At 46.3% G+C, this 12,447-nt stretch overlaps 1 protein-coding gene across 11 annotated transcripts in view; it reads left to right on the top strand.

Moving 5' to 3' along the window:
* EHMT1 (euchromatic histone lysine methyltransferase 1) overlaps window positions 1–12,447 on the top strand; it is a 642,972-nt gene that overhangs the window by 260,917 nt on the left and 369,608 nt on the right. For all 11 annotated transcript variants that reach the window (XM_033961438.1, XM_033961434.1, XM_033961436.1 and 8 more), the window contains one exon: window positions 1,590–1,767. In XM_033961438.1, the coding sequence (XP_033817329.1) occupies window positions 1,590–1,767 (178 nt within the window). The remainder of the gene's footprint in view (window positions 1–1,589; window positions 1,768–12,447) is intronic.

The following is a 12,447-nucleotide window of genomic DNA, read 5'->3' as shown; positions in this document are numbered from 1 at the left end:
TGAGCGAGGTGCTAAACTGATAACTGACATTGACTGGCAACACCCTAATCTAGTGCAATGTGAAGCCTTGTTGCAAGGAGTTAACAGCCTCACAGGCCTTATCCTGATTATTTCAAGAAGCCATTGAATGCTTGAGCTTTGGAACGCCATTGGTAGATGACTACACCAACGTGTTCGTGTTTAGCTTTTAGCGAAGTATGTTAATTTTATGTTATTTTCCACAATAGAGTACAAATATTGAAGGTTCATTTAATAAAATACTGCTAGTTTTTGCATAAAGTGTATCATTGCTGAGTGTGAAAACATTAAAGTTATAGCTATAATACCAAGAAATTTGCTCCATTAAGCAAAACTAATAGCAAATTTTAAGAAAACTGAGCTTTATGTAATCAGTGGCATTGAGCGATCCCCAGGACGAGCTTTAAATTTTTTAAAAATAATTTTCTGATCAAGCATCAAATTCAAGGGAAAAACTTCAATTTGCAGTTTTTTCAGCTCTAGGTTTGGGCTTTTAAAGACTCTACTGGACAATTTAAATATCAGCAAAGAGTGGGAATATGCAGAGGAAGAGATATATCTAGGGGATTTATAGGAAAGTAATGTGCAAAATTACTAAGTTTCCTGTTTATGTATGTTTACTTTTCTTGCAAGAGGTGTATGAAAGCTATTTGATGCTTCTTCTTTTTACATAATCATTTCCAGGAGACACAGATTTCATTCAAAGGCTAACTGCTGTCATGAAAGCCACAGTATTTTATCTTTATAGATAGATCATGCCACAGTCCTGCATATTAGTCCTGTGTTCAATTATTTTATCTTGAGTTTTGTCTAAATCATTGCAGCCACCTAACATACCTCCCCCCATCCTTTTTACAAAACCATAGTGCGGTAACAGCTCAGATGCTCATAGAATTCCTTTGAGGGTCGGAGCTGTTACCTCTGGGGCCAGCACTAAAATGCACGCTATGGTTTTGTAAAAAGGGGGGGGGGGGTGTTAATGTAGTTGTACAAATCTCAGTTACTTTATCTGGGTGGATTGCGTATTTACCAGTGGGTTGAATAGATCTTTCTGAAAACTTTGATGTGATATTGATTTAACCAATGCCTTTAGGGCCCTTTTACCAAGCTGTGGTAAAAAGTAGCCTTAACACCTCCTTACGTGGATCATTCCTACGTGCTAAGGCCATTTTTACCACTCGGGTAAAATAGTCATTTTTTGTAATACTGTATTAGTGGCCCTACCTTTTCTTATTTTGTAGGCAGTTAGGACTCACATTCTAACCACGTGCTAATTGGTTATCACGTAGCAAATGTAGCTGTGCTAACCAGTTAGCACAGAGCATGCTCACTTTACCCCCCCAGACCTACCCCCAGTGATTTAAAAAAAACAACTCAAATTTTATTTTTTAGCATGTGGGTAGTATGTGCCAATCCCAAAATTACTGTGGGATGCCTCAGAACACCCCACAGTAAGGCATTTTTATCTACAGTAAGCTTACAGCAGCTTAGTAAAAGGACCCTTTAGAAGTCTAACCCTATTAAAATAATTGAAAAATTGCTTTTCGTCTGTCTTTTTAAACTTTGTGTAGCTTGTAAATAGGGATCCCAAAGAAGTGAGAGATCAAAAAGACTACAGACCGGAATTCAGCAGCAAAACAGGTTTGGAATATGGGAAACAGCCATCACTGCCCCATCTACAAGCTCTTCAACAGTCGCTACCTCAGAACCAGAACTATGTCACTACTGCAGTTGCAAAATCACAATCCGGTAAGTGAAGCAAAAAATCCCCTTATTTTCGCCTTAAAAACTAATGCCTGGATTTAAGACTGTTCCTGACTGCCTCCAATTAATATGCTTATTTCTTGGATTAAGTAGTGTGGTTGCCATGTAATGCGGGCCCACTTTAAATAGATATAAAACAAAAAAGGAAGATTACATGACAAGTTAAATGCAAAGGTCAGGACATGGCCTTTGAAAGCTAGTCAAAACAAGTATTAGTTAGTCCATTCAATAAAAAGGCTGCACGTGACTGACGCAAAGCCTTCCTTCAACGTCAGCTCTGACGTCGGGGGAAACATAGAAACATAGAAAATGACGGCAGAAAAGGGCTATAGCCCACCAAGTCTGCCCATTGCAATTAGCCTCCCCCCAGAGTTCATTCCCTTAGAGATCCCACATGAGTATCCCATTTCTTCTTAAAATCAGTCACGCTGCTGGCCTCAATCACCTGCAGTATAGAAACGGGAGTCCATTCCAACGCTCCACCACTCTCTCGGTGAAAAAGTACTTCCTGGAGTCGCTATGAAATTTCCCTCCTCTGATTTTCAGCGGATGCCCTCTGGTTGTTGAGGGTCCCATGAGACAGAAGATATTATCTTCTGACTCGATACATCCCGTGATGTATTTGTACGTTTCAATCATGTCTCCCCATTCTCTTCTTTCTTCAAGCGAGTACAGCCACAATTTTTTTAGTCTTTCTTCGTACGTGAGATCCTTGAGCCCCAGGACCATCCTGGTCGCCATTCGCTGAACTGACTCGATCCTCAGTATGTCCTTACGGTAGTGTGGTCTCCAGAACTGAACACAGTACTCCAAGTGAGGCCTCACCATGGATCTGTACAACGGCATCATGACTTCAGGTCTCCTGCTGACAAATCCTCTACGGATACAACCTATCATCTGTCTTGCCCTGGAGGAAGCCTTCTCCACTTGATTGACAGCCTTCATGTCCTCACTAATAATCACCCCTAGATCGCGTTCTGCCTTGGTCTCAACTAAGGTCTCACCATTCAGTACATAATTTTTGTGCGGATTTTTCTTTCCCAGGTGCATCACCTTGTATTTTTTAGCATTGAAGCTTAGCTGCCAAGTAGTTGACCATCTTTCCAGCAGTCGTAGATCGTGTGTCATATTATCAGGTAATAAGCTTTTGCCTATTATGTTGCAAAGTTTGGCGTCGTCAGCGAATAGTGCTACCCTTCCTTTAAGTCCTTGTGTCATATCTCTTATGAATAAATTGAATAGAATTGGGCCCAGAACCGAGCCCTGCGGCACCCCACTGGTCACTCTTGACGCCTTGGATGGGGTACCGTTCACCACCACCCTCTGAAGTCTACCGCTTAGCCAATCTCCAACCCATGCAGTTAGAGTGCTTCCTAATCCTATCGATTTCAATTTGTTCAATAGCCTTCTGTGTGGGACGCTATCAAATGCTTTACTGAAGTCCAAATATACCACGTCCAGTGACTCTCCTGCATCCAGTTGTCTAGTAACCCAGTCGAAAAAGCTAATCAGATTAGATTGGCAGGATCTACCCTGGGTGAACCCGTGCTGGTGGGGGTCTCGTAAGTTTTCTTCGTCCAGGATTATGTCAAGGTTCCATTTGATCAGTGTTTCCATGAGTTTACACACTATAGACGTGAGACTCACCGGTCTGTAGTTTGCCATCTCTGTCCTGCAGCCCTTTTTGTGGAGTGGGATTACGTTGGCGGTTTTCCAGTCCAAGGGGACTCTTCCTGTGCGTAGGGAGAGATTGAAAAGCTCAGATAATGGTTCGGCCAGGACTCCACATAGCTCCCTGAGCACCCTGGGGTGCAGGTTGTCCGGTCCCATGGCTTTGTTTACTTTGAGTTTCGATAGTTCGTTGTAGACGTTACTGGGCGTAAACTCGAAATCTTGAAACGGGTCTTTCTGGGTATCTCCCGTCTGAAGCTGCGGACCAGCTCCAGGTGATTCGCAGGTGAAGACTGAACAGAAGTATTCGTTCAGTAGTTCTGCCTTGGCAGAATCTGATTCTGCAAAATTACCATCCGATTGCTTCAGCCGTTCTATACTATCTTTGTTTCTTTTCCTGTCGCTAATATAGCTAAAGAAAGATTTATCCCCTTTCTTGATATTCCGTGCTAGTTTTTCCTCCATTTGGAGTTTGGCCTCTCTGACTTTCTTTTTAACTGCTTTAGCTCCGTCTAGATAGTCTTCTTTCGCCCCCTGGTTTCCTAAATGTTTGTAGGTGATGAATGCCTCTTTTTTCTTTTTAACTAGGTCTGAAATTTCTTTAGTGAACCATTGGGGTCTTTTGGTTCTCCTGCATTTACTTACTGTTCTTATGTATCGGTTTGTTGCTTCATGTAGGATGGACTTCAGAGACAACCAAATATCCTCTAAATTTTCAGATTTTGTTTGTTTATATAGCTCCTGATGGACAAAATCTCTCATGCGGTTGAAGTCTGTGCCTTTAAAGTTGAGAACCCTTGTTGCTGTGCTTGACTTAGAGAAGCCTTTCTTAAGGTTGAGCCATACCATATTATGGTCGCTGGAGGCCAGTGTATCGCCTACTGAGACGTCCGAGACGCTATCTCCGTTGGTGAGTACCAGGTCTAGAATCGCCTTGTCCCTGGTGGGTTCCAGTACCATTTGCTTGAGACGTGCGCCTTTTATGGAGGTTAATATTCTTTTACTGCTACCTGTAGTCGCTGAGAGTGTGTTCCAATCTGCGTCTGGCATGTTGAAGTCTCCTAGCATTACTGTGTCACCGCGTAGTGTGATGTTCTCTATGTCCTCGATTAATTCCATATCTTTGTTTTCCTGTTGTCTGGGTGGTCTGTATATCACACCAAGGTATAGGCATTTTTCATTCCCTCTGGCCAGGTTAACCCAAAGGGATTCCCGGTGTATCTTACATCTGTAATTCTGGTAGTTTTGATGCTTTCCTTAGTGTACAGCGCTACACCCCCTCCCAATTTACCTTCCCTGTCGCAACGAAGTAGGTTATAGCCTGGTATGACCATATCCCACCTATGCGAGTCCGTGAACCAGGTTTCGGATATGGCTATCACATCAAGATCGGCATTTGTTATTTCAGTCTCCAATTCTAAGATTTTATTGCCCAAGCTGTGTGCATTAACATACATAGCCCTCCATATCTGTGGGGAGATTCCCTTATGAGTTAGTGTGGCTCCTAAAATATTATTCATAACTCTCCCTGAATTACCGTGGATATCATTGGCACCTACCTTAGGCTCATTCGTGCGACTTGCCTCCTCAGGGTTGTTTCTTACTGCTCTGGGATATAAGTATGTACCCTCCCCCAACTTACCTAGTTTAAAGCCCTGTGGAGTAGGCGGGCCAGTCGATGTCCAAATATGCTCTTACCTCTTCTGGTCAGGTGGAGTCCGTCTGGTCCTTGTAGTCCCTGGAGCGTCTCGCCGTGGTCTAGGAATCCAAAGTTCATTTCTGCACACCATTCGCGTAGCCATTCATTAGTCCATTGGATGCGCTCTTCTCTAGCTCTGCCTTTGTTCCTTACTGGAAGAATTGATGAAAATACCACCTGTGCTCCTATCTGCTTCAATTTCTTTCCCATTGCTCCAAAGTCTCTGGGAATATTCTCCGCGTTACTCCTAGCAGTGTCGTTTGTGCCTACATGGATGAGAAACATGGGAAAATGATCATTAGGTTTAAGAAGTTTGTCAAGGCTGGTGGTAATATCCTGGATCCTTGCTCCAGGGAGACAGCAGACCTCTCTTGATTGTGGATTAGGCCTGCAGATTGGTCCCTCGGTGCCCCTTAGTATGGAGTCTCCAATGACTACCACTCTACGTTCCTTCCGGGGGGGCCGGTCTGTGAGCCCTGGATTCGAAGCTGAGATCTGGGCTTCCTCCTGAACCCCCTCTGCTATTTCCTCGGTGGTTCCTTCTTGTAAGATCTGAAATCTGTTCCTGAGAGTGAGTTGTGGTGTTGATGTAGAACTATCCTGTTGGAGAGAAAAAGAAGAAGAACATGAGAATGAGGTGGGTTTTCTTCGCTTGCCTGTAGAGGAGGTTACCAGTTGCCAGGGGCCGGCATCTCCAACCATCTCCTGTACTCCAGTCATTGTATTTAGGGCTGCTGGTTTAGGCGTGTCGAGGATGGACCTGTCGTGGGTTCTCTCTGTGATGTGTGACAGTTCCAGGATGGCATCGTCGATGAAGACCTCGTCATCTCTGATGCTTCTCAGGCGCTTTACCTCCTCCCTGAGGCTCCGTAGTTCCTGCAAGGTGTCCTCGTCTAAGATTCCTCGTGCGTGCTGCAGGCAGAAAAAGAAGATGAGCCTCTCACCTCAAGCTGTCTCCAACCCTTGCTATTATCTGGACGCGAACATGAGAGGCAAACACGGGACACAGAAGGGTCGAACATGGGAGGCAAATGTGGGACACAGAAGGAGGTAAAGGAGTGTGTTTTTGTACACAGAAGGCATGAACTTGGGAGAGAGGATGGAGGAAGGGAAGGAAAGAGATGTTGTGGTGGGGGAGGGAATAGAAAGGGAGAATTGGGTGTGAGGGTATCAGTGAGAGGGAAAGAGATGGTCGTGTACACGGGGAATGGAAGAAAGAATTTTTGGTCATAGGGAGGGAGTGAGGTACAGATGATAGGGAAGAGAAAGATGAGAGGGAGAAATGATATGGTGGAAAGGGAACAGTGGGACAGATTGAAAGGGATGCAAGAGGGAGGAATGTTGGACTTCCTTAGCAACAGCAGCAGATGAATCCAGAGACCATAGCACACATCTACCAGCAGGCGGAGATAGAGAAACTGATTAACAGGTGGTCCTATTGGCTGACACGCCTCCTGCATCTCCAGTATGCTCTATCTCCCAGCAGGTGATGGTCGCTATTCGAATAGCTCCTGGATTCTGGCTGTGACTGGAACTTTATTTTCTCCTGTTTAGGTTTCTCTTCAGTGAGACTGCCATTCTGTTTCTCCTGTTGAGGTTTCTCTTCAGTGAGCTGGCAATGCTATTTCTCCTGTTGAGATTTTCTCTTCAGTGAGACAGGGGTATCCGGCTGAACGGTGCCGGCTTTAGGGGTTACACCTGGGCCTCCCCAGGTCCCTGCCTCACCCTCCCTCCAGTGATAAAGGGTCTAACTGGGTCTCTAGTTTTTCTTTTTTCCCTTAGAAAAACAAAACAAAACCCCACAACAGAGACCTCACTTGCTATTTCTGATTGTGCCCTATCAGGGGTGCTCCACCGGTGACTACCGGCGTCTGCCAGCCAGGTTGTGAGTATTCCTTTTTTACATTGCATCTGCGGTTATGTTTTCTAGTGGTGTTGGAGCTGTGGGTTTTGGTTTGAAGTTGTCTTAGGACTTCAGAATTTGTTGTTGGTATTATGTTTTGTCAGTCTGAGGAACCTGCAGCTGCGCGGTCGCGTGCTTCACCTACTACATGATTATTTCTTAACTGCTAAACTTTGTTAGGCTATGGAATTATTGTAGTATGTGGAGAAAAAATTGTGAAATGTATGAATGTTTCACTGGAGAGCTCCTGCTTGGTATTTTGGGCACGGTCGAATGAATCGGTGCTTTTCCGCGCGCAGGGGGCACAAGCGTCTTCTAATGTGTGGGCAGGCGACCTGTTCGCTGAGGCTGCCCTTTGTACAGTGTGTGCTGTGGCTGTGTTCACGTTGCCAAGAGGGACGCTGTTTGTGGTGCCAGTGCCTTTCCGCGAGCTGGGAGGATCACGCTTGTACTCCGACGCTGGCGGGAGCACCGCAGCGTTATTGGAGTCTGTTTTAGCACCTGCCTTAATCCTGCGCCTGCCGCGGTCTTCCTGTTATGGTCATAGCTGCGTCTGTGGGTTGCAGCTGCAGTTACCTCTCTCGCGGCGGTGAGACTCGCTCCTGAGACTGTTAGGACATGTCTGCTTTTTCCCACACGGGGGCCGTCATGACTTGCCTGAGTTGCGCTGAAGAGGGAGACCATTATGGGCTTGGTTCTTCCATTGCGGCTTTTTCAGGCACTGGGTCGGCAAAGGGCATATTGCCGCTGCGGGAGGTCAGCGGCGGGGGGGGGGGGAGGGGGCTACCCGGGTCTTGGTTCGGATCTCTCCTGTTACCTCCCGGGGTCCCCGTATGATGAGGTTTTTGCCTTTTGTCTGTTTTTCCTCTTCTTTGCGCCTTGGGGCTGCGCTGCTGGTGTCGGGTACTGCTATAGCATTTTTTCATTGTCCTAGAGTGCTAGGTTTCCTGTTGGGGTTGCACTCTAAGTGGTAGAATGGGGTTGCCTGGTGGCACCTTGCCTTTTTCAGCGGACTGGACTAGGTTCTGTTTGTTTCTGGGGCACTACAGGGTCCTGTGTTTTACAGGATACTCAGTAGATTTATGAGGCTACCGTCTTCTCCAGATGTATGATAAGCAGCCCCCATATTTTTCCTTGTTTGCATTGTTATGCGTGGGTTCAGTTCCATTGTAACGGTGCACTGGGCGGCTATGTGGTTATGTGTAGGTTTGCATCTTCCCTGCGGTTTCTCTTTTGGACTGGGTGTCTGATCTTTCTGTCAGCCAGGTACATATACTTTTCCAAGGGGCACTTTATTCAGTTCCTACTTTTCCCTTAGGGTATTGGGGTGAAGCTTATGTGGAGTTGTTTCCACTCCTGGCCATCACGACCTTGTTTTCAGAATTCAACTCTGTAGGGTACAAGTTGGCCGTTTGCTTCTTCTTCTCTTCTTTCTTGCCCTGCCATTCTGGAGTTTTCTCAGGACAGTTCTTTTCTTTCAATCCAGAATTTTCAACTCTCATCCGGCTCATTCCCTGGCCTCCCGTAGGTTTTCTTGCAGGGGGGGAGGAGGGGGGCACAAATGAATGTCTGATCTAATTTGAATCCTCTTTTCCCTTTCCTGTTTTCTTCTCAGTCTCGCTGTATATAGGGTTCGCTGTAACTTTCGTGGTCTGTTATTATTGATCGTTGTGTTCTGTATTTTTGTCTTTTAATTTTTGTTGAGGGAAAGAAGTTTTTTATGTGCTAAGCTAATTACTGGTTACGGATGTTTGGGCAAGGAGCGATGCTGGAGATGCAGGAGGCGTGCCAGCCAATAGGACCACCTGTTAATCAGTTTCTCTATCTCCGCCTGCTGGTAGATGTGTGCTATCCCATTGGTCTCTGGATTCATCTGCTGCATCTAAAAGAAAGAAAATTAACAGGTAAGAACATAATTTTTCCATAGTGGTGAAGGGAATGGAGGGAGATATGTGGCATGGCGCTGGAGAGGGGTGATGGAAGGATAAATGTCGGGCATGGGGCTGGTGGGCAGGGGTGAAAGATGCTGCACATGGTCCGGGGGATGAGAGAGGGATAAATGCTGGACCATGATAGGAGGAACCAATGGACAGCAACAGAAGAATTTACAGAAGATGGGGAAAGTGGAAAAAAGAAACTGAGACCAACTTGATGGAAAAATAAGCCTCCAGACAACAAAGGTAAAAAAACCGGAATTTATAGACTAAAATATGTTAGCTTTGGGAAATGTATATAGCAGATGACTTTGTATTGTGTTCAAAAGAAAAGGAAATGCATTTCTGGTTTTATTTCTAGTGTTGAAGTTCTTGCTGACCCTTGCTGTGTGCTGGTGGGGGATCCCCAAGCACCGCCAGCAAAGGACCTCCTTTAGAGACATCCAGAATTCTTTTCCACCAAGTGCAGCAGTAGCATCCATGAGCCACTGAGGTGCCAGCATCTGTGACTCAGGGACGCTACTGCTGCCTGCCAAGCTTGGCAAAAGGAACCCCTTCCACCTGCAGAGGAAGTCCTCAGCTGACAGCTTGGGGGTCCTCATCAGCTGAGTATTTATATTTTATATTTACACTAGTGTTTAAGCTCGTTAATTAACGAGTGCTAGAATAGATGTAACTTAACAGGCCACAAAATCAACTGAAAACTTACCGTGTGAGCTTTAATATCCTTTGTATGGTTGATTTCCAGGCTTTAAACAGGCTTCACCCAAACTGATGCAAGATCACTCCCTGCCTCCCTCTCCAGCACACCCCTTTCCCCCTAGCAAAGCAAGATTGTTCCTTGCCCCCTAACAAGCACACCCTCCCCCCAAAGCAAAGCAAGATCGCTCCCTGGCCCCCTCCCGAGCACACCCCTTCACACAAACCAATGCAAGATTGGTCACTGCTCCCCCAGCACACCCCCTTCCCCCAAACCAAACCAAAATCGTTCCATGCCCCAAGCACACAGGTTTTGGCTTATCTGAGAAGTCTCCTGTTTTCTGAAGCTGCTCTTACAAGGTCCGACGCAGGCTCTTTGTAGCGATAGGGAAACCGCCTCAGGCTCCTTAGTCAGCTGGAGGAAACACCCACACACAAACCGCCACGGGTGCTAGAATAGATGTGTAGACTTAGGTATTTCTTTCTTTCTTCCTCTTTCTATCTTTCTTTCTGTGTCTTTCTTTCTTTCTCTGTCCCTGCCCCCTTTCTTTCTGTATGTCTGTCTTTCTATCTGTCTCTCTCTCCTTGGCCGTTGTCTGTCTTTCTTTCTGTGTCTCTCTCTCCTTGGCCTCTCTCTGTCTTTCTTTCTTTCTGTCTCTCTCTCCGTAGCCTCTGCCTGTCTGTCTTTCTGTCTCTCTCTCCTTGGCCTCTGTCTTTCTTTCTCTCTCTCTCTCTCTCTCTCCTTGGCCTCTGTCTGTCTTTCTTTATTTCTGTCTGTCTCTCTCTCCTTGGCCACTTTCTGTCTGTCTTTCTTTCTTTCTCTCTCTCTCTCCTTGGCCGCTTTCTGTCTGTCTTTCTTTCTGTCTCTCTCTCTCCTTGACCGCTTTCTGTCTGTCTTTCTGTTTCTCTCTCTCTCTCCTTGGTCTCCGTCTGTCTTTCTTTCTTTCTGTCTCTCTCTCTCTCTCTCTCTCTCCTTGGCCTCTGTCTGTCTTTCTTTCTTTCTGTCTCTCTCTCTCTCTCCTTGGCCTCTGTCTGTCTTTCTTTCTTTCTGTCTCTCTCTCTCCTTGGCCGCTGTCTGTCTGTCTTTCTTTCTTTCTGTCTCTCCTTGGCCGCTTTCTGTCTGTCTTTCTGTCTCTCTCCTTGGTCTCCGTCTGTCTTTCTTTCTTTCTTTCTGTCTCTCACTCTCTCTCTCCTTGGCCTCTGTCTGTCTTTCTTTCTTTCTGTCTCTCTCTCTCTCTCCTTGGCCGCTTTCTGTCTGTCTTTCTTTCTTTCTTTCTTTCTTTCTTTCTGTCTCTCTCTCCTTGGCCGCTTTCTGCTGTCTTTCTTTATGTCCCTCTCTCTCTCTCCTTGGCTGCTGTTTGTCTGTCTTTCTTTATGTCCGTCCCTCTCTCTCTCTCCTTGGCTGCTGTCTGTCTGTCTTTCTTTCTTTCTGTCTCTCTATCTCTCCTTGGCTGCTGTCTGTCTGTCTTTCTTTCTTTCTGTCTCTCTCTCTCCTTGGCTGCTGTCTGTCTGTCTTTCTTTCTTTCTGTCTCTCTCTCTCTCTCCTTGGCCGCTGTCTGTCTGTATTTCTTTCTTTCTGTGTCTCTCTCCTTGGCCGCTGTTTGTCTGTCTTTCTTTCTTTCTGTCTCTCTCTTTCTCTCTCCTTGGCCGCTGTCTGTCTTTCTTTCTTTCTGTCTCTCTCTCTCTCTCCTTGGCCGCTGCCTGTCTTTCTGTCTCTCCTTGGCCGCTGTCTGTCTGTGTCTGTCTTTCTTTTTGTCTCTCTCTCTCTCTCTCTCTCCTTGGGCGCTGTCTGTCTGTCTTTCTTTCTGTCTTGCTCTTTCTCTCTCCTTGGCCCCTCTCTGTCTGTCTTTCTTTCTTTCTGTCTCGCTCTCTCCTTGGCCGCTGTCCGTCTGTCTTTCTGTCTCTCTCTCTCCTTGGCCGCTGTCTGTCTGTCTCCTTGGCCACTGTCTGTCTGTCTTTCTGTCTGTCTGTCTCCTTGGCCACTGTCTGTCTTTCTGTCTGTCTGTCACCTTGGCCACTGTCTGTCTGTCTTTCTGTCTCTCTCTCTCTCCTTGGCCACTGTCTGTCTGTCTTTCTGTCTCTCTCTCTCTCTCCTTGTCCTACGTCTGTCTGTCTTTCTGTCTGTCTCTCTCTCTCCTTGGCCACTGTCTGTCTGTCTGTCTGTCACCTTGGCCACTGTCTGTCTGTCTTTCTGTCTGTCTCTCTCTCTCTCTCTCCTTGGCCGCTATCTGTCTGTCTTTCTGTCTGTCTGTCTCTCTCTCTCTCCTTGGCCACTGTCTGTCTTTCTTTCTCTCTCTCTCCTTGGTCACTGTCTGTCTGTCTTTCTGTCTCTCTCTCTCCTTGGCCACTATCTTTCTGTCTCTCTCTCTCTCCTTGGCCACTGTCTGTCTGTGTCTTTTTTTCTTTCTGTCTCACTCTCTCTCTCCTTGTCCTACGTCTGCTGTCTTTTTGTCTCTCTCTCTCCTTGGCCGCTGTCTGTCTTTCTTTCTCTCTCTCTCCTTGGCTGCTGTCTGTCTGTCTTTCTTTCTTTCTGCCTCTCCCTCTCCTTGGCTGCTGTCTGTCTGTCTTTCTTTCTGTCTCTCTCTCTCCTTGGCCGCTGTATGTTTGTCTTTCTTTCTGTCTCTCTCTCTCTCTCTCTCTCCTTGGCTGCTGTCTGTCTCTTTCTCCTTGGCCGCTGTCAGTCTTTCTTTTTTTCTATCTGTCTGTCTCTCTCCCTGCCCCCTGCCTGTCTGTGTGTCTTTGTTTCTCGTGCGCTGAAA

Source organism: Geotrypetes seraphini, chromosome 10, assembly GCF_902459505.1.
Source record: "Geotrypetes seraphini chromosome 10, aGeoSer1.1, whole genome shotgun sequence".
NCBI classification, from domain to species: Eukaryota; Metazoa; Chordata; class Amphibia; order Gymnophiona; family Dermophiidae; genus Geotrypetes; species Geotrypetes seraphini.
This window is presented reverse-complemented; position numbering and strand designations above follow the sequence as displayed.